Source organism: Asparagus officinalis, chromosome 7 (assembly GCF_001876935.1).
Source record: "Asparagus officinalis chromosome 7, Aspof.V1, whole genome shotgun sequence".
NCBI lineage: Eukaryota > Viridiplantae > Streptophyta > Magnoliopsida > Asparagales > Asparagaceae > Asparagus > Asparagus officinalis.
This window is the reverse complement of record NC_033800.1, coordinates 96487761-96510697: the sequence shown is the minus strand read 5'-3', so window position 1 is coordinate 96510697 and position 22937 is coordinate 96487761. Positions and strand designations below refer to the sequence as shown.

Sequence of the window (22937 nt, the reverse complement as noted above, 5' to 3'; positions counted from 1 at the left end):
AGGAAATTGAAATTAAAAACATTTATATTCTTTTTATATGCTTCCTCAATTTCGCCCTATTTATTTGGCCGCCAAAAGAGTAATAACTTTTTCTTTTTCATCATTGGCGTTTATGCAGAAATCAATCGAATCTGTTGAGAGATTCAAAGAGAGTTGGTTCAAAGCCGTCTACTTGAACAGGGGTTATGTGTTTTTGCTACCATTTAATTCATGGCTCATGGAAAGCTATCATTTGTCTTGTAAGGAGTATCTTAAGCTAATGAAGTCAAACCCTTGGCCTAATAAAAATAATGATCTTGATCAGGTAAATAATTAGTCTCCTCCTAAGGCTAAGGCTATGCAATCCTCTAGTTTTAAGAGATATTGAAGATATACACTTCTCTTCAGAAAATCCTCATTTACAAAAGAATTTGATTCGGAGATTGCTAAGGTTTTGGTAATGATCTCAGCTCGCCACTAAGTTACTTTTGTCTTGATGGGTTACTTAATTTGGGGACTCTTGCAGCGAAGAAAACTGTTGCCGAGAAGATATCGTGCGAGGGATGATGGCATCTTGGTGGATGATCACTTCCGGGAATTAGAACACCAAGCAGTGAAGATTGTTAGCTATTTTTAAAGAAAAGGTCTATAGGCATTTTTAGACGCCTACAGTCCTTTCGTGAATATGTCTGCCACCATGAAGTCTGTACGTATAGACTCAATGACAAATTTCTTTAGTCTAACATCTTGCTTCAGTGATAGATATTTAAGGTCCATGTGTTTTGCTCCCTTAGATATCCTATCATGCTTGGAGAAAAAGGTTGCAGCTTCATTGTCACAGTAAAGAGTTAATGGCTTAGAAATGAAATTCAAAGCTCCAAATTGTGAAACAAAATTACGTAGCCATGTCCCTGGATTGTAGCTTCAAAACATGCAACATATTCAGCCATCATGGTGGATTGGTAAAGCAACTCGGATTTCTGGCCTTTCCATGATATCGCACCTCCACATAAGAGATACACATAGCCAAGAGTGTAGAGCTTGGTGTCGGGACATCCAGCAAAGTCTGAATCAGAATAACCAATCACCTGTAGGTGAGTTGATTTTCTATATGTGAGCATGTAATTCCTTGTTCCCTTGAGATATCTCAGTACTTTCTTTGCAGCTTTCCAATGAGCAATTCCTGGGTTGCTTTGAAATCTACCCAGCATGCCAACAGCATGACTAATGTCAGGTCTTGTACAGACTTGTGCATACATCAAACTCCCAACAAGAGAAGCATAAGAGTATTTTGCCATTTCTTCACGTTCTAAAGGATTCTGTGGACACTGCTCAAGCTCAAGCTTGTCTCCTTTGTGCAGTGGAACAGGACTAGAGGAACATGTCATCATGCCAAATCTCTCTAGAACTTTGTCGATATATGCTTTCTGAGACAATCCTAAAATTCCAAGTGATCTATCATAGAATATTTCTATTCCTATTACATAGGAAGCTTCACCCATATCTTTCATTTCAAAGCTCTTCAAGAGATAATCCTTGGTTTCATGTAATAAACCAAGGTCGCTACTAGCCAGTAATATGTCATCAACATACAAAACCAAAAATATGAACTTACTCCCACTGATCTTGAGGTATATACAAGGGTCAACTATGTTTTCTTTGAAACCGGATTCAGTAATGATTTCATGAAACTTTAGGTACCATTGTCTGGAAGCTTGTTTCAGTCCATATATTGATTTCTTAAGTTTGCAGACCATGTCTTCCTGACCTTCAATTATGAAGCCTTCAGGTTGACGCATGTAGACTTCTTCTTCTAAGTCTCCATTAAGAAAGGCGGTTTTCACATCCATTTGATGTAACTTGAGGTCATAATGGGCTACTAATGCCATGATAATTCTAAGAGAATCTTTTCTGGTCACAGGGGAAAAGGTTTCAATATAATCAATGCCCTCTTTCTGATTAAAACCTTTGGCAACAAGTCTGGCTTTATGTCGTTCAATGTTACCTTTACAGTCGCGTTTGGTCTTAAAGACCCATTTACAGCCAACTGCTTTGTGTCCTGGAGGCAAATGAACTACTTCCCATACTTGATTTTCATCCATAGATTTTAATTCATCTTTCATGGCATCAATCCATTTACTAGAATTAACATCTTTAATAGCTTGTGAATAAGAAACCGGGTCCTTAATTGTCCCTTCTTCAGATTCTACTTGGTAAAGCATGTAATCATCAGAAATAGCTGACCTCCTTTGTCTTTGAGATCTTCTTAATGCTGGTTCTTGTAGGGCTTCATTATCATTTTCCTTGACGATAATCTCATTATGGAGTTGTTGATCATTCATTTGAATTTCCTCATTGTTAATTGGTTCAACAACGGGAAGATTACCAATATCTTTCGAAATAGAGGGTAAAGAAACAAGTACCCTTATTTCCTGATGATCACATCTTGATGTTTGTTACTCCCATTGATTTCGTCATTTTCATAGAATCTAGCATTACCGGTTTCAACAATTCTCGTGCTATGGTTAGGACAATAAATCCTATATCCTTTGGACTTTTCTGGGTAACCTATAAAGAAACCACTGATTGTTTTAGGGTCCAATTTTGCTTCATGTGGATTATAAATTCTAGCTTCAGCTGGACAACCCCAAATTTGAAGATGTTTTAAACTAGGTTTCCAGCCTTTCCACAGTTCAAAAGGAGTCTTTGGAATTGATTTGCTTGGAACCCTATTTAATATATAAACAGCTGTACGTAGAGCATCCATCCACAAGGATATAGGTAAGTTAGCATAGCTCATCATAGATCTAACCATTTTCATGTATGTACGATTTCGTCTTTCAGCTACACCATTTTGCCATGGAGAACCAGGCGTTGTGTATTGGGCAACAATACCAAGCTTTTGGAGGAGTTTTGCAAAAGGTCCAGGATGTTGTCCTGTTTCATCATACCTTCCATAAAACTCACCACCTCTATCTGACCTTATGATTTTCACTTTTCTGTCTAGTTGTCTTTCAACTTCAGTTATGAATGCTTGTACGGCATCCACAGACTGAGATTTATTATGCAACAAATATAAGTAACAGTAACATGAATAATCATCGATAAAGGTAATGAAATACTTCTCTCCCCCAAAGGTTGGAACGTCAAAAGGTCCCAAATGTCTGTATGTATTATTTTAAGAAGCTGGGTACTTCTTGTGGCTCCTTTCTTTGTGTGTTTTGTTGTTTTGCCTTTAATACAATCCACACATACTTTAGTGTTAGTAAAATCTAGAACCGGAAGGATTCCATCTATTACTAATCGTTTGATTCTTTCACTAGATGTGACCCAGTTTTTTATGCCACAAGAAATAAGAGTCATTTTTAGATGATTTGCATTTTGTTCCAACATTAGAATGCAAGGTGTTATGGATTTCAGCAATTTGACTATCAAGATTTAGCTTGTAAAGCCCATCAATCAAAATTCCAGAACCAATATGCCTAGAATTTTTAAATAAACTGAAATTTCCATTACCTACTTCAAACGAATAACCGTCTTTATCAAGCGAGCTTACAGAAATCAAATTACGGGAAATAGACGGAACATAAAGAGTTTGACATAAGTCTAAATCAAGCGAGCTTACAGAAATCAAATTACGGGAAATAGACGGAACATAAAGAGTTTGACATAAGTCTAATTGATAATCGCTATCTAAAATAAGACGAAAAGTTCCAATGGCTTCAACTGGAGCTTTGTCTTTGTTTCCCATAAAGATGAACTTCTCACTTGGGTTTGTGGTTTGGATCGTAAGGAATCCCTGCATATTATTTGAAACGTGAACATTAGCACCAGTGTCAATCCATCAAGTATCAGAAGAAACATAAGTAAGGTTTGATTCGAAATAACTTATGAAACCCATAGGGTTACCTTTCTTTTCGAACCATTCTTTACGCTTAGTGCAATCTGCCTGGAAATGCCCAGGTTTCTTGCAAAATTTACAACTGTCATTCTTCTTTTTCTTCTTGGATGATTGATTAGCCTCATTAGATTTGGGGGGTGCTCTTTTCTGGAATGAATTATTCTTTTTCCCAGCTTGGTTTCCAACTCCTTGAACGAAATGAGCTACTTTAATACGTTGTGAGGTCAGCCTGGCCTCCTCTTGCACCAGTTTATTAGCCAATTCATTCACCCCCCACTTTTCCGTAATATTTTTTTAGGGAATTTGGAAAGGTCCATATTGAGGAGGTAAACTGGTTAGGATAAATTGGACGAGAAATTGTTCATCCACTGTCATTCCTAAGTTCTTTAGTTTGGCTGCAAGGTTAGTCATTTCGATGACATGAGTATGCATTGAGCGAGAGCCATCAAACTTCATGGTTGTAAGATCCGCCATTAGTTTTCCAGCAAGGAATTTGTCTGCAGTCTTAAACCTATTTTCAATGGCTTTCATATAATCCTTAGCATTCTCGGGTTTAGGTAGGGATGTTTTGATGTTGGGTTCAATGCACATTTGCAGAAACATGATGCTTAGTCTATCAGATCTCTCCCAATCTTTATGGAGTTTTATTTCTTCAGGAGTACTTGTGTTAGTGAGTGGAGCTGGCTTTTCTATAAGAAGAGCCGTATCCAATTCAAGCACCCCTAAAGTGAACTCAACCTGCTCTTTCCATTCTAAGAAGTTGGTTCCATTAAGTTTCATGATAGAGGTAGCATGCGAATTAAGGTTTGAGGGTATAGCCACTGCAATAGAGATACAACAAAATTAGGCTACAATTTTTAGAACAACACATGCTTAATTAATATGAATGACATAAAATTCAGGTGCTCCTGTGGGTATTCACCTTAATTTCTACACATTATACCATCTAAGGTCGTCATATTATAGGGGTATAATTGAGCAATGCATTTTAAGAAAAGTAAGATATCTGTGGATATCCCCTAGTTTATGTGTGAACAAATGCTCCTTAATTATTGTTCAAATATATGAATACAATCTGCCTGTGGGCAAATAAATGATTCATGCATTTGAAAAATATGTGATGTAAGTATAATGATGGTACTATAAGGGCAATTTTTTTTTAGTATAATTGTTAGGGTCACTGTGGTGAGACCTAACCCTAAGCATACAACTGGTGATCATTCTCCATCATGGAAACCATCTTCATTGAGTAGCGACGTACCGATTGCTCACACAGGAGTTTAATAAAATACCAAACTTTAAATCAATCACGATCAAACAGTCATGCCCAAATAATAAAAAATTAAATTGCGGAATTAAAAATTAAACATACATGCGGGCCATAATAGTTGGATCGATTATTGCTGCAAAACAGAGTCAGTAACGGATCTATAGATGCCGATTATGGCAGTGAAGATTAATCATAATTCATGACGATCATAAGTTCTAAACCTAGCTCTGATACCACATGTAAGCATAATCTACATGAACCCTAAGATCGTGAACTACATGATTATCATAGATGGGATATTAATCTTGTATAAGTAAACAGTACCTCCAGACATCTTGATGCAAATGGTGAAGAGGTTAGGTGAATGATCCGATTTCTCTCTCCTTGCCTATTAACCCTAATGTGTTGAGTACGTAAGTCAACCTTTGTGATGGGTAAAGGCTTTTATTTATAGGTGGAGAGAGGACCGAATTTTCCATTAGGGTCTTTTCTAATACTTAATCTCGACCGTCCATCAAGGCAGAGATACATTTGGAAAAGATTTGAAATAGATCTCTTTTAACTAACCATATTTAGTTATTGATAGCATACTTCCTATGAAAACGGATTCCTATAATGACCATATTTAGGGGAAGGAAAGAAACGTGCTTAATGGTAATTTCCTTACAGTATATCCTAGCAATAAGATATACTATAAGATATATGCAAGGATATATAAAACACTCAAGGGTAAACAAACTAAACTAGATAGTGGATTATATAAACAATGAGCAATATACAAAGACGATATAAGATATGAACATAAAAAATAAGTGCATCAATGCAATCACAAACAAATGATATGTTCACGAGGTTCGGTCCTCACGACCTATGTCTCCGCTCTTCACCTCGAGGAGATCTCCACTATCACACCGGGTTTTTTACGCTTACCCGAAAAACGTTTACACCTCACAATATGGTTTTCTAGCTAACCAAAAACTTTACAATCCACACTCACAATGTAACTATACTAACTACCACCTCAAGTATTGGTTTCTAGCCCGTATCTCCCTCAAGTGTTAGGAATTATAACCTACCTCTAGGCATTACCACCTACCCCACTCCTCTTGGGACGATCACGTCTCTCACCACACACTCCTCTCGGTGTACAAGTATATTACAAAATATTCAACACAATTAGGCTCACAATACAAATAAATTTGTTCTCTATAATGGATGAGAATACAATGTAAGCTCACACTCTAAGTCACACAATCCCACAACCCAATTATACAATGTATGCAAATACAATAAGCTCAATGGTTATGTGTGTAAACAAAGAGTAAAATCAACTAAACTCAATATAAACACTAGCTTAATAAAATGGTAGTCAAACAATATAAATGTAAAGCTAGATTGAGTTTAGGGAAACTTCTCTATAGATAACAAGAGAGAGGGAGAAGAGTGAATGCTCAAACACCAAGGATGATCTCCACTTGCTCTTGTGAAATTACAAGAGAGAGGGAGAAGAGTGAATGCTCAAACACTAAGGATGATCTCCACTTGCTCTTGTGAAATTCTCTTCACAAACAAAACTCTTAAACACTCTTTTAAACAAACTAAAACAAACTTAAACCCTTGTTAAATTTGTTTAAAACATTCTTTTAGTTAGTTGTGAAAGATGAGAGCAAGGGGTATTTATACTCATTCAAAACTTCAGCAAAACCCCCAAGAAAAAGACTAAAAACCCATAAACAAACAAAACAGAAAACTAGTCGTTACTGTGTAACAGCTCTCTGATAAGTCGACTTATGATTCGACTTATGAGTCGACTTATATAAGTCGACTCAGCAGATGAAAAAACACAACTGGACTGCACTTCATAAGTCAACTTATGAGTCGACTTATGAGTCGACTTATAAGTGCACAAACCTGAAATGCACAGAAAAACTCAATTTTAAACCATGTTTAAAAATATCAAATAAATTCTAAAAATTATAAAATTTGAAGAATAGTTTATAAACATGTTAATTAACATGTTACAAAAAGAATTTTTAGAATTGCACTTCTCAATAGTGAAAACTCATTATTTTACGGAACTAGTTCAAAACATGAAAAGTTGATATACATGAAATTTGATGTTTTGACATAAACACAACTCTGAAATATTTTTAAACATTCTTATAGACTTAATAAAAAATGTATATCGTGATTGTTAAGTCCATAAACAAGAATATAATATTTTCTTAAAATTGCATATTCTATACAATATATTCTTAAATAAAATAGAGTATGAAACATATGATTATATATATGAATGTAAATTTGTTTCATGTCTATATAGTTAAACCAAAACACAATAATAAATATGTAATCTCATATTTATAAGCATGAAAACTTAAAACTATGTATGTATAAATAACTATATATATACAAAGAAACATCATATATATATATATATATATATATAAACAAAGCTTGTGTTGTATATATATATAACTATATATATACAAGAAAACCAATATAATGTGTGTGTATATATGATTGAGCTTAAAGTACCAACACACATAATATAAACCTAAACTAATATTACCCAAGCTTGATCTTGATCTTCAATAAGCTTGACTTGGTACAGATTGCGGATGAAGTTAGAACTTGGATCTTCAACTTGAATTGCATAGGCTTCACCTACTATTCCGCCAACCTCCATTGGATATGATCGTTGAAGCATAATTTCATCCATCCTTCAACTTGTTGTTTGTCTACAATAAATAGATAAACACAAACACTAGACAAACAACATTAGTTGTAAATTGTTTGTTAAACATTATCAAACCAAGAAGGCCAACATCCTTCACCGTGAGCTTCTCTTAGGATAGTCCTCTCACCGCTCAGCTCTTTTCAAAGACGACGACTCTTTGACTCCTCAAGTCATCTTCGGTATTATGTGATGGTTACATATCTATTTTATATTTAGAATCTCTTTAAATCATCAAATATGTACTTTTAGATTTTTTTTTTTTAGATTTTTTCTTTAATCTTTCTTTTTTTAGTATTTATACATATCTAAATTAGACCGCTATTTGACTTTGCGTTTTTTACTACTATTTTACCGTAATAGCCTCAAATAGTCTTAGCGATGCCTCACCGCTATGCGACGCTATCCGCTATCGACAACCTTGGTCATAACTAACTCACATTTGCCAATTTTAGTTCTCAAACAGAACACAACTACAAACAAGTAAGGCAAAAAAATGAAGACAAACTCAAGAATGGGAACAAAAATAAATTTCATTTCAAAAAAGCTTCATTACAAACTTCTTACATCATAAGCCAGAAAGCTTGCAAAAATAAAAATAAAAAAATAAAGAAAGAGAAATACAAGTCCTCAACACTCTCAACCAGATCCGGGAGTAGGGCTTGGCGGTCTTCTGACGGCAGCAACAACAGAAGATTCACCAAGGACTTCAGCAGCGGGCTCATCCTCACTATCACTCGCCGCTAAATCCAGCCCCCTCCACTTCTCTCAACATCTCTTAAGAGGTTAAGATAGTAGGAAACGTGGGGAGGATAGAAGCAATTAGGAGAAGAATGAGAGCTCGGAGACACTAGCGAAACAAAGTAGTCGACCCCGGCCTTGCATGCCAAAGCCACCTCAACTCTTCCCAAGAGGTTGTGACGCCAGTCCTCGACTACCTTCTTCCGATGCTGCTCTAAATCCAGACGAATGAGCCTATCTTCCAAGTCCTTGATAATCACTACGGACGCCTGATTCTACGACTGCTGCTCCTCGAATTCCCTCCATTTCTCGAGAGAGAGAGAGAGAGAGAGAGAGAGAGAGATAACTCGATCGAGCGTCTACCTCAGCCATCGTCCTACGATGCTTCTCAGACTCGACCTCTCCCTTTAGCTGGGCCACTTACCGCTGAAGATCCTCCAGAGAACCTAGAGAGAGAGATATAACTCGATCGAGCGTCTACCTCAGCCATCGTCCTACGATGCTTCTCGGACTCGACCTCTCCCTTTAGCTGGGCCACTTACCGCTGAAGATCCTCCAGAGAACCTAAATGCTTGGAGACCTGAAGCCGACAGCCCGACAGAAGCCTTTCCTTCTCGTCCAGCTCTGGACACCAAACCTCCTCCTTGTGAGCTATCTCGGCCTCCAAAGCAGTGGCTCATCTCTCTGCCTCTTCCTTGGCCGACTTATCTAGGGCATTCTCGCTTCTCCAGGGAAGAGTCGTACATATACTCAAGACAATTGATCAAAGCTTGCTCCAGCAAAGCCCCCCGAATCAAATAAGCCTGGAGTGCTTGGTGTATGCTAACACTTGGCATCTTACCCAAAATTCTCTCGTCCTCTAGAAGGATGAATTGGCAGACCGCTGCAGATGACGTCGTGGTCGACCCTAAGATTGAAGCCTGAATGTCCAAGGACACTTTCGACACAAACTTATCGCCCTCAGATATCTCCCCTCTAGGTGAACAAGGTCTCCATGGCACCCCCATAAGTATCGTTTGCACCACATCCCGAGACTCAGGATTGATCTCAGACATATCGTGGCACCAGGGCCAGAGCCTCTCCAGCCTTACGTCAGCACCATCCTCATGGCCTGGTGAAGTTCCAGATCTCCCTTCCACATCGCCAACTGACCCAACTGGCTCCTTGCCAGGATGGTGGGATGACTCAGGCACAGAGCTAGTGACGATCTCCTTTCCACATCGCCAACTGACCCGACTGGCTCCTTGCCAGGATGGTGGGATGACTCAGGCACAGAGCTAGTGACGATATCATCCTCCTCGACTGTCGGAGCCCTCGTCTCCCAGCCAGAAGAAGACTCATGTACCAGCCCCATATTTGTCGAACGGTCAATCCGAGTAACCAGCGGGCCACTTTCTGTCGACAGAAGCTCCACGGCAGATCCAACTGGGCACCGCCTCTCGGCCCTTGTTCTCTCCCTCTTATTAAAGAGGCAATCTCGACTACTCGAGGAATTAAGCCGGCCACCTCCTCGGCGCTAAGGGCCTTCGTCAACTTCTAAGGGGGCCTGACAGTGGGACCTGACCCTTTGCCCTTGCGTTCATCTTGCGACTTTTCGCCAAGGGAAAAGCTGGAGGACTCGCTCTCGCCTGATTGCCAGTGGAGGACAAAATAATGTGCATGTTCGCCGCTTGGAGAGACACATCAAATAGAGAATCGCTCTCCCATGGCCCGACATAAGAGCGGACCTTTTCCAGGTCCTTCATCTCTAGATCACTAAGGGAAACTGACCTAAACACGTCCTTATTCACCTCCAGCCAATCCAACCAAGTGAAGACGCTATCAGAGCCATAGACCCACACAAAGTGATTTCTCCAGTTCTCGTTCAACTCTAAGGTGTCCGGGACAAGCTGGAAATCACCACTGTAGTGATAAAAGTAGTGCAGGTCCCTATCAACCGATCCAATACTAATCAAATGCCCAAGCAACCTCATGTTGGGCCGGACTCTGACATGGTGGTAGATAACTATGAAGGCCACCAAGAAACCCACAGCGTTTGGGTAGAACTGAGAAGGGGAAACTCCCAAAGCAGCATGCACCTCCCTAATAAAAGGGTGAAAAGGTAGCCGCAAACCATGCTCCAAGTGAGCCAAGTATAATGACACTCGATTCTCACCGTGGCGGTACACTGCCTACTCAGCTCCGGCGCTGCCATTGTAAATGTCTAGGGAATCTTGTACTTATCATACAACCCCACCAGATTGTCCATATGAACTCTCGAGCGAAGGAGCAAGAGAGCAGCAAGAGAAGCCATGAAGAATCTTTTAAAATTTTTGAAGAAATAGAAAATATTTTCAGAAGCAAAGGGTTCACAAAAGGAATTCTCTCAGGCCCTTAATAAGGTTATTTATAGATTCTCGGAGCACATGGAAGGGTTTTGAAAGGACGCGATGATTCTCAAAGCAACCAAGTAAGATCCGCCTTGGAATTTGAAACGGTTCACTTGAAGCACGAAGCGCCACCCTTATTTATTACTCCACGTCCCAATACTTAAAAAGCGGGACACCTTCCATTAAGACCATGACGCTTCGTTTCCTATAATGGCGGTTCAAATTCTTGATGATGTCAGCCAAGTAGAATGAAGCTATGGCAATTAAAGAAAAATATTTGATGACGTCAGCCACGTCGATTGACAGAGACTTCTCAGTTTCTCGTTCTAAGCATATTTGCACTAACAGAGCCTATCTTATTTCACTTAGGCTTGACTAAAATCGACCCCGAGTGAAAAGAGCCAACTGTTATGGTGTTCACTCGTCTAAGATATAGATGTTTGTAAAATAATGATATCCTAGTTCTGAAGGCGCAGCTCTAACCAGCTTAGTGGCCCAAGCCTAGCAAAAGACGACTCTGCCAACTTGTCAAGCAGCATGTTGCTCATGTCGACATGAAAGGCGGGATCAGTCGACCCTCCTGTTGAAGACGACTCGCCAAGAGTCCACTCGACTATCACCTGACAACTAGCAAGGACGACTCAAAGGCTGATACTCCTCGACCAAAGGACAAGACAAATCTTGAGCTTCTTCCTTTGGATATGCATCGGCACTATAATCCACACTGACTGGTCTCATCATGACTCTGACAGTCTCCATGACTCAGGAACTAGTGTGCTCTCTGCCACGCTCATCTATCACTTCCCGGATAATGCGGGGACTTTCTCTCTTATACCGAAGTGACTCCCCCTCTAGTTGCCAGCCGACATCTGTCAAGCGAGGGATGACTCAGAAGCCAGTGTGTTCTCTGCCACGCTCATCTATCACTTCTCGGATAATACGGAGACATCCTCTCCCATACCGAAGTGACTTCCCCTCCAATCGCCAGCTGACATCTATCAAGCGAGGGATGACTCAGAAGCCAGTGTGCTCTCTGCCACACTCATCTATCACTTCCCGGATAATGCAGAGATGTCCTCTTCCGTACCGAAGTGACTTCTCCTCCAGTCGCCAGCCGACATCTGTCAAGCGAGGGATGAGTCAGAAGCCAACGTGCTCAGTGCCACACCCCTCTATCACTTCCTGGATAATGCGGAGACGTCCTCTCCCATACCCAAGAAACTTCCCCTCCAATCGTCAGCCGATATCTGTCAAGCGAGGGATGACTCAGCTATCAGCATACACTTCGTCACCGCCTTCCTGAGCTTGGCCGAATTGCCAATCTACTCCTCCTATCATGTTATAAACATGTATAATCCTAACTTAGAGGAGGCTGGTTCGTAAGGACTAAATTCTCTACACTAAGAGAAAAACTCTCTTTTCCTCAGAAAAATACTCTGCACCCAAAGAGGCAAGCTCACAAGAGCTCCTTCCTCTCTCTAAGCTCTTACTCACAAGAGCACACCACTCAAGGACCTCACCGGTTCTTGGGACCTTCCTTAAGGTCCACTCAAGCTCACCAGCTGACTTGACCGTCGGAGATACCACACGGGAACCGGTTCGCGTCCTCTCATGGGTTTTCTTCTGGTCTGTGCAGTATGATCGAATACCCGAATTCAAGAATCAGGCATAAAGTTGTAGGTGGAGTCGGCCCCCTCTCTCACACCAACCCCTGCGGCCTCACCCCAGTGGCGGCCGGGGGGGGGGGGGGGNTCTGGATCCGGATCCCATCGGTTGTTCGATCCCTAGACGAGCATCAACAGTTGGCATCATCAACAGTGATGAGAAAAGTATTTTTAATATCCCAATCTTCAAAGCAGTTTCCTACTGCCTTTCCAAGATCCTTTCTTCTGTGACTAGAAATTAGACAAAAGTTTATTATTCGTTTTTGTCAACTTCCAATCATTATCAATCCAGTGTGTAGTCAAACACATATAAATTAATATTTTGGATGGAAGTCTATGTGATCTATAGTAATACACACTCTTTGGCATGCAGCCTCCAGCAAGTGCTTCTAATTCTTTTACTCTTCAAGATAAATCTCATAATAATCCCTTTGGATTGTCCAACAAGATGGAATATGAAATCTAGGATAAGTCAAGGATGTTAAATTTCGAAACCCTACATCCTCGACCAACTTAAATAGAAGTTCATTTACAATGATACAATAACTTAGAGCGCTTTTCTGGCAGCTTCTTCATTATAACTCCAACGAGACTCCTCGTCTTCTCATTACCATTAAAACCCCGTTACAAATTAATTAATTTTTGTTGATTGTTAACATTATGTCAATGCTTTTTACTGATGTTCAAATGATTGCGCAAAGATGTAGTGTCATTTTCCTCAGCATGAGCATAATATTTCTTTGCACAATATTGCATTTTGCCTTTGAGTCACCGTTCTTATCCTTGAATTTAGTGATATGAGTCCATACCTCCGATCTTTTATCAATTTCTTTTTATGTTGGATCTTATGAGAAGAGGGATCAGCATCCACTTGATATGTAGTTGCATTGATATTTGGATTTTCTTCAAATGGAATGGGAACCTATAAATAGGTGAACATAAATTAAAATTAAATTTACATTATATAGTTTAATTAGTAAAATTAAACTTGTTTAGCAGACACCTGAAATGATCCAAACTAAATTTATATTATATAACTAACATGTATGACAATTTGTAACTGCAATATTTTAACAAAAGAGATTTACACCTATGATAGTTAATCACTTAATTATTCACCCACATAATCAAATTGATGTTGATAAATGAAAATAATATCAAAAGAAAATATAAAAGCATATTGTTGGTTGTCAAGATTAGTAACTTTAATATATTAATTGATCACATATTTGTTAATATTTTATTAACGGTAAGCACAATGAGATTCCCAAGTTTCAATTACAAGTCTACAACTAGTAGTAGCAACCAAAATCAAATTAAAATTTGTCTCTTTTATCATCAGAACTACAATATACTATGAAAACCGAAGATGAATATTAGTAAACAAAAGAGATCAAATTTCTCTAGGAATAAAGATCCATATATATGGTATTATTGTCCAATTACTAATAAAGGAGTCCAAATGATGAAGAGATTTATACCGTCACTGAAGTTGAGTCCATAGCCGACAGCAGATGTTGAGGAGGTAGCTCTGCTATGACGAAGTTGCCAAAGGTTGTAGATGGGATCTTCAAAAAAAAATTCAGCATAGAAAAATAAATCAAAATTAGGGTTAAAAAAATGGGAAAATTGTTTCAAGGCCCTAAAATAAAAAAGCGGTTGTGACTAGGCCCTCCATATTATTTTTTGAGTGACAAAGCCCCCAATACATAAAGTACTTGTGTTTCAGCCCTTATTTACCTTTCCAACACACCACAGTGACAAACATTTGTTCAAAATCCAAAACTGCCCTTAACCCATTTCATATCTGCCCTCTCTCTCTTCTCACGCTCAAACATGTCCGTCGGAGGTACCCCTCTGCCGCCGCCGCCGCTGGCCGCCGCTCCTCTCAGACGGATACCTCCGCGAAGATCGACCCCAAGATCCAGGCCTCCGACGCCCTCCCTCTCCCCGTTAGCCACACGAATCTCCTCTTCTCGTTCCTTTTCATGGCCTCTCTCTTCTTCCTCGTGCGCCGGTAGCGTCACATGTAGATTTTGCTATTATTTTGTAAATTTATCATTGGGTTCAACTGGGTTGGACTCAGATTGATCCAATTTGTTGAATTTGTTCTATTTTTCTTCATAGTTCGCAGTTTCAAGAAATGGGCAAGAAGGATTTTTTTTATGTGAATTGAGTCCAATGAAGGATTTTGGTCTTTGTGGGCGAATGCCCTCATGGTCTTTTATTGCAACTGTTGGCTCTTTAGTGGCATTAGTATCAATTGTTCATTTGTTCTTCACACCTCTACTTCCGTCATCACTTGATTACTTTGAGGTATGGAGAGCACAGAGTTCGTGTTCTCCGGTTAATTTGTCTGCTGGATTGAAGAGTGAACATTTGGATGGTAATTCAGAGTTGGGTATTGATTTTGATAAACAATTCCCGGTCGATTCTCACGGGGCAGTGACTTATCATGGTGCGCCGTGGAAGGCTGAGATTGGAAAGTGGTTTTCTGGCTACGGTGATGTTTTGAATGTTGTTGATGTTGTTGAGATGTGTGTTGGGCGAATAATTTTTAGTAGTAAATTTTAGTTGTTTAAGTTGCAGGTTAAGGTTTCTGCACAGTTATCATCATGTGTAAATTTACTTGATGAATTGCGTTTGAGCTTTTGATATAAAGTTATATGTATTGGAAGAATATAGGGAGCAAAAGGTGCAAGAATGACTGTAGCAGCCAAGGAATATCCAATCGGGAATTGGGGCAATGCAGGTGTTTTCATGGGTTTTCTGGTTAGTATTCCGCATTCTCCATTTGATTTATACAAGTATATGTAGAAGGTTTTGAAACGAATAAAACTTTCTATGCCATTTTGCTTAATCACTGAAAGTTGTTAAGATAGTACATACCCTGATTTTGATACACTAATAAATTTTTGTGTGGTTCGATTAGAATCCATTAATGAGCAAAATCTAAATGCAAAATCTTATAGATTTTGCAGGTGTTCGACGTGAGGTCTTAAGGAGAATCATGGACATAAATCTTATATGCTAATGTTCATGTGAACATGTTAACTATCAGTTGTATATGTTAACTTTCATCTGCATATGTTAACTTTCTTACGTGTGAACATGTTAACTATCAGTTGTATATGTTAACTTTCATCTGCATATGTTAACTTTCTTACGAACATGTTATATTTCATCTCTGCACGCTAACTATCAGCTGAATATGTTAACTTTCAGCATAATATGTTAAATTTTACTGTTACTTGTCAGCTTCTTTATAACATGATAATATGCAACTAAATATGTTAAGTAAGTTTTTTCATTTGTTTTTTTTCCAGGAGTAGGACACGATATTACATTCTGCGCCGCCACCAGAACAAAAGTATCAGCTGCGAAGATCAAGCTCAGCTTCTTTCTAAATAATGCATGTATACTAAATTGCGTAGATTTGTATGGAGATTGGAGTTGTTTTTGTAAGATATTTATATAAGAAAACATGTCTAAACTTGTGAGAACTTATGATATGTTAGCTATTTTATGTGGTTGTATTTGAAACTGAGTAGGAGAATGACCCATAATTGTGGGCTTGAACGATTTATATATGTTTAACTTTCATCATAATATATTAACTTTCTTCGTAACATGTTAACTTTCACTATAATATGTTAACTTTCTTCGTAACATGTTAACTTTTAGCTGAACATGTTAACTTTTATCATAATATGTTAACCTTCACTATTACATGTTAACATTCTGCTATATATGTTAATTTTTATTCTAACGTGTTGACTTTAACATGAACATGTTAACTTTCACTTGAATACAGAATGTCAGTGAATGAAAAGGGAAAGAAAAATGTTCAGATGTGAATTTAGGAAAAGCAGAGATTTTACCTCAGTTAATAACACACATATTAATAACCCTCCTGACAAAGGGCCAATAACTGAATTATGAGAAATTTTATTCAAGTTAACTTTTATCCTGTCATCAAGAAACATGTAAGCTCATAAGAATCTTTATTGTGGATATTAATGTAGTTGTGTAAACAGTTGATGTGGATGACAAATATTACAGCAAGCTTGACCGTTAAAGTTAATATATACGGTTCGTCTATGCTGAGGAATTTGAAATCACAAAGCTAACATCACACAAAGCCAATTTTTAAAAAGAGTTTATTTATTACTTACATTGTAGTTAGAACTTTCTGGTTTTTTTTTTAAATAGAACTCTTTTTAAAAATTGGCTTTGTGTGATGTTAGCTTTGTGATTTCAAATTCCTCAGCATAGACGAGCTGTAAATATTAACTTTAACGGTTACATGTTAACTCTTCCTGTCGTGTGTTAAGTATCATAGCTATATGTTAACTTTTACCAGAACATGTTAGCTATAATAATTATATGTTGACTTTTAACTGAACGTGTTAACTTTCCTCGTAGTATGTTAACATTTCATACTGTATGTTAACTTTCGCTGCTTTATGTTAACTTTCATCCAAACCTGTTAACTTTCACTGTTTTATTTTCGTAGATACGTTTAAAAAAAGCTATGACCAAGTCTTTTATATATAATCTTCAGTTTTTATGCACATCAAGTTCTATTTGAATGAACTTGTACATATTCATATGACAGCCATAAAACATTTCACATACAATCGTAATAAATTACACCAAAATTGATCACTAAATAGACATACTATATTTCATTAAATTTTGATCTAAGTACAACCAAACCATAAGAATACATAGTTTAATCAACTGAACAATGAAACATGACACGTTACAAGTAATTTTGGAGAAACTACACAAGAATAAAAAGTACACATAGATTAAACAACTGAACAATAAAACATGACACGTTACAAGCAATTCTGGAGAAATTACACAAGAATAAAGAGTACAAATAGTCCTATTATAAAAATTAACATCTTCTTCTTCTTTTCTTCAGCAGACTGCACCTCCTCTTTTGTGGGAAGTTGCTGGGCTAGAAGGTCGAGCTTAACCTGCAACGACCTAAGCACCGCCATTCCGTCTTGTGCAGCACCATTCAATCTAGGAAACGAATTCGCTTCCTCTGTCCCTCTTCCAGATTTCCCGCAACTCTCAATTCTCAATTGCTCTCACATGTTCTTGAGTCTAAACAAATGTTTGATCCCACTCCTTTCTCACGCTCTCGACTGCCACTACAACTTCATCCATTATAACCTATAAAAAACAAATGAAAAAACTGAGTTAACATATTTAGTTGCATATTATCATGTTATAAAGAAGCTGACAAGTAACAGTGAAAATTAACATATTATGCAAAATCTATAAGATTTTGCTCATTAAGGCCTCGCGTCGAACACCTGCAAAATCTATAAGATTTTGCTCATTAATGGATTCTAACCGAACCACACAGAAATTTATTAGTGTATCAAAATCAGGGTATGTACTATCTTAGGGGGGTTTAGTCACCTAGAACTTAAAATTAAAACTGAGATAATCTGTGGGATAAATTTTTGAGGTGTTAGTCACATAGAACTAAAACTAGAATAAATTTTTATAGTGTTAGTCAAGTAGAACTCTAACAAAACTAGAATTGGGATAATGGTATAAAATTATCCTAATTTTTTTATTTTTCTATACAAAAATAAGAGTTTTAGTCTCTCAAATTATTTCAAGTTTTAGCTTGGAACTAAGTGGCAAAAAACTAGAACTCATATTTATTTTGTTAGTTTTTATTTTTTATATTTCTTTTTTTTTCTCTACTTCTTTCCTATTATGGTCATCACCATTATTAGACCATCATTATAATAATAATTGTTAATATCATATAGTCTAACCAAAAGTTATTTAATAGTAAAGAACATTCTTGTAAGCAATTATCAATCAATAATAGTAAGTTTAAAATACATAAATAGTATTTATATCTTCAAAATGCATAAATATATATTTCATGATTATAAAATTTTATCCTACGTTATCTTATCAAAATATCCCGCTTCACGAAATTGTTCCTATTTATCCCATTAAAATATCTCACTAGCGAAAAATTATTTCACTTTAACAATTATCTCATGTTGCATGAAAATGTCCCAATTGACTAACACCCGCTTAATAACTTTTAGTGATCAAGCAAAATGGTATAGAAAGTTTTATTCATTTCATAACCTTCTACTATATACTTGTATAAATCAAACGGAGAATGCGGAATACTAACCAGAAAACCCATGAAAACACCTGCATTGCCCCAATTCCCGATTGCATATTCCTTGGCTGCTACAGTCATTCTTGCACCTTTCCCTATATTCTTCCAATACATATAACTTTATATCAAAAGCTCAAAGGCAATTCATCAAGTAAATTTACACATGATGATAACTGTGCATAAATCTTAACCTGCAACTTAAACAACTAAAATTTACTACTAAAAATTATTCGCCCAACACACACCTCAACAACATCAACAACATTCAAAACATCACCGCAGCCAGAAAACCACTTTCCAATCTCAGCCTTCCACGGCGCACCATGATAAGTCACTGCCCCGTGAGAATCGACCGGGAATTGTTTATCAAAATCAATACCCAACTCTGAATTACCATCCAAATGTTCACTCTTCAATCCAGCAGACGAATTAACCGGAGAACACGAACTCTGTGCTCTCCCTACCTCAAAGTAATCAAGTGACGACGGAAGTAGAGGTGTGAAGAACAAATGAACAATTGATACTAATGCCACTAAAGAGCCAACAGTTGCAATAAAAGACCATGAGGGCATTCGCCCACAAAGACCAAAATCCTTCACCGGACTCAATTCACATAAACCCCAACAAGATTGTCCGCCTCATCCGCATCCAACCCGACCCGCTAACCTCCCTCTCCATTTTCGACCACGCTCGCCTCATCCGCATCCAAGCTCCGCTGCGGCGAGCAGCTCTTCATCACCCTGATCAAAGCCTACGCCCTCACATCCAAGCCCACCTCTTCTCGCAAGACGTTCACCGACGGTGGCAAGAAGAGGAGCTTCCTCCTCACACGTTCACTGACAGTGGCGGCTTCTTCTCATCGCCGCCTCCGCCCAATTTCGCTGAGGTTTGAGCCTGAGAAGAGAGGAAAGAGAGAGGGGGGCTGGCAGTTTATGGGTAATGAGTTAAGGGTAATTTTGGAATTTGGAATTTTTTTTCTCACTGTGATGTGTTGGAAAGGTAAACAAGGGCTGAAACACAAGTACTTTATGTATTGGGGGCTTTGTCACCCAAAAAATAATATGGGGGCCTAGTCACAACCGCTTTTTTATTTTGGGGGCCTTGAAACATTTTTCCCTAAAAAATTTAAACTCAAAGTATGTAAATTGTATTCTAACAAGACCTAATCACTATAGAAAAATAAATCATGTATATTGAATGAATCAAAATTCAGCTTAAAAAATTTAAATTCAATGTATGTGAGTTCTATTCTAACACTATGTAAGCACAATAAAAAATGAATCGTTTACATGGAATGTGTTTTTAAGAGTAATTTTAGATTTTAAGTGAAGAATTTGGCTGGAAGGTGATTAATAGTAACAAAAATTAACTTTAAAGATAATTTATGAATATATTAAAAATAAAAATAATTTCCATATAATTATTCCATTTTAAGGTGGTTCCCAAGAAAAACACTCGATCTAATTTCTAATAAAAAAATCAATCTTTTGTAGAATCTACAAGTAACGTCACAACCTTATCACTTTCCTTATAAACAAATAAGATTTCTTGGGTTTTTTTAAAATCTTTATTTTTATTTTTATTTTGACAAAACTAACTTTTTCAAAGGTCGTCGTCATGAATCCAAAGTAAAAATTCGCCCAGGCGACTCCTAAAGACAATTTCTTCATGCACTCATACACTCAGTACTCCCGTTCCATTTCTCTATTAAAATAAGAGAAAATTGCGACCTTGAAACTAAATTGAAAAAATAGCGCAGTTCTTGCAGCATTCAAAATGAATAGCAGCTTAACAAGAATTTGAACTCAACTCCAATTAACAGATTAAAAAAGGCAAACGTGATTGGCTAAATCGACACTTGCTGATGAAATATATACAAAGAGAGCAATCGCACCAAATTCTCAATTGACAAGGCCATAATCAATTTCAATCTCAACCAGAAGAACTAAAATTACTCTCTAATGGCAAGTTCAAAGAAGTACAGATACATTCTTCAACATAATGATGTTCCAATATACTTGAAGGAAACAAACCAAAACAAAACACTATTAAAACTAGGTAGAATTGAGGAATCTAATCAAAAAGACTGAAGCCCATATCATCATCACTCTCCTCCTTAGCTTCCTCCTGAAAGAGAGACGAGGGTTACGTAAGTGATGATGCCAATAACATATCACCAAAAAAAATAAAGGGGATAAAGCAAGCAAAATACTTGGCAAATAAACATACTTTGTGACCAAATCAAACGCATAGCATGTGAAATAAAAAACATACTTATTATATACACAGCTCGCAATTTTGTCAAAAGGGTACAGAGCGCTATTCTCTCTTCTATTCAGTTACTTAGAATACAGTTCTAATCTAGAAAAGTACATCACTGTTGCCTTAGCGACATGATTTGCACAACTTTAAAAACCAAACAATTGACCATAATATGTTAAGATTTCTAGTGTAACGACATAAAATATTTTTAAATTACACAATTAGAACCCTAAGCTAAATGTGTGCCAATTTGAGTGGCCCAACTGTAAACAAGTAAATATGATAAGGACAGAATACAAGACCACTAAATATATTAAACCAATTCGAGTACAAAGTGCACCACTCTGAGGTGTTCAGATAATTGGGTAATAAATAAAAGATGTAAGAAGTTCTCCATGAGCAATGGGAGATGTAGATTAATTTTATTGAAGAATTAGATATAAGCTACATCAGCATACACATGAAATTCAGGTATGAGACATTCATGCATGGATGTATCGCTAATTCAAAAAAGGTAATTGCAATTTAATTGGTAAAGGATTCTGATTTAAGCTGTTTTGTCTTCTTTAATATGAGCGACATATAACTGACAAGGCAATTTAAAAACATTTTCCTAGCAGCATACATCTATAACTTGAAGACTGTCTACTTCGATGTACATATGCTCAGCTCAGATTTTTTTTCTTTTTACACAATATAAATAAATTTTACAATCTTTTCAAACTCCTATGAGTAATTAGGAATTAATTTTACCTTTTCTTCTGGAGTTTGTAATGTAAGACACTCATAAAGATATAAAACTGTCCGTGGCATAGTCCTTTTGCTTGCTAACACAAAAATTGGATTACTTCATATATTGATGATTCATATTATCATTTACAAATCTAACTGATGTATTCCTCTGAATATACGGCCTGCCTGGCTACTCACATACTAACTTGGATAAGGGTTTAGAATGTGCTTGGCAAAAACTTTTACAAGATTGGACTAGTCTTTTTAGATCAAAAAATAGGCCCTAACTAGGTCATCTTTGGACCACCCCCACCTTGCACTAATCCAGTTAAGGCCTTAACTGGATTAGTGTGAAGTTGCCAAACACACCGAAAGTTTATCTTTAGAAATTAGATTAGAGAAAACATAAGCTCCCAAAAAGTAGATTTCTATTAATCCAAGGAAGCAAAATATATCTCAAAATCATTACGAATTTTACGTAAATTTTGATGTGCTCACCTTGCACTAATCCAGTTAAGGCCTTAACTGGATTAGTGTGAAGTTGCCAAACACACCGAAAGTTTATCTTTAGAAATTAGATTAGAGAAAACATAAGCTCCCAAAAAGTAGATTTCTATTAATCCAAGGAAGCAAAATATATCTCAAAAACATTAGGAATTTTACGTAAATTTTGATGTGCTCATTGCATTACATAAATATTCATTATAAATCTGACAAAAGTTTTCCTCATCTTCAACCATGCCACGCACACAATTTCCTAACTCAACCTCCAACCATAATATATAGGCACACAGTGCTATAGAAATCAAAATCTACGAGCCTTAGCTATTGATTTAATTGTGCACTATGTATGATGAGGATATTGAAAATGAAAAAAAAAATCACAATTTGGATATCAGTTAGATGACTGACAAGACATGCAGTGAGGTGGCAAAAACCAATCTATAATTTTAAAATTTTAAATGTGAAATTTAGCAGGAATAAAAAATAATTAACAAAATGAGATCTTAAAAGAAGATATACCTTCTTTTCCTCAGCAGCTGGAGCAGCAGCAGCAGAACCACCAGCAGCACCACCAGCAGCGGGAGCAGCAACTGCTGCCGGCGC

At 37.3% G+C, this 22937-nt stretch overlaps 1 protein-coding gene and 1 pseudogene across 1 annotated transcript in view; one reads left to right on the top strand and one right to left on the bottom strand.

The window, feature by feature from the left end:
• LOC109847534 overlaps positions 1-964 on the top strand; it is an 11244-nt pseudogene extending 10280 nt beyond the window's left edge.
• The window catches only part of LOC109849449 (60S acidic ribosomal protein P1-like), a 3531-nt gene continuing 1311 nt past the window's right edge, over positions 20718-22937 (bottom strand). Inside the window, exons 4-5 of the mRNA XM_020419279.1 lie at positions 22854-22937; positions 20718-20963 (exon numbers count right to left, since the gene is read on the bottom strand). The exon at positions 22854-22937 is cut by the window's right edge and continues 23 nt beyond it. Coding sequence (XP_020274868.1) covers positions 20910-20963; positions 22854-22937 — 138 coding nt within the window. The 3' untranslated portion in view covers positions 20718-20909. The remainder of the gene's footprint in view (positions 20964-22853) is intronic.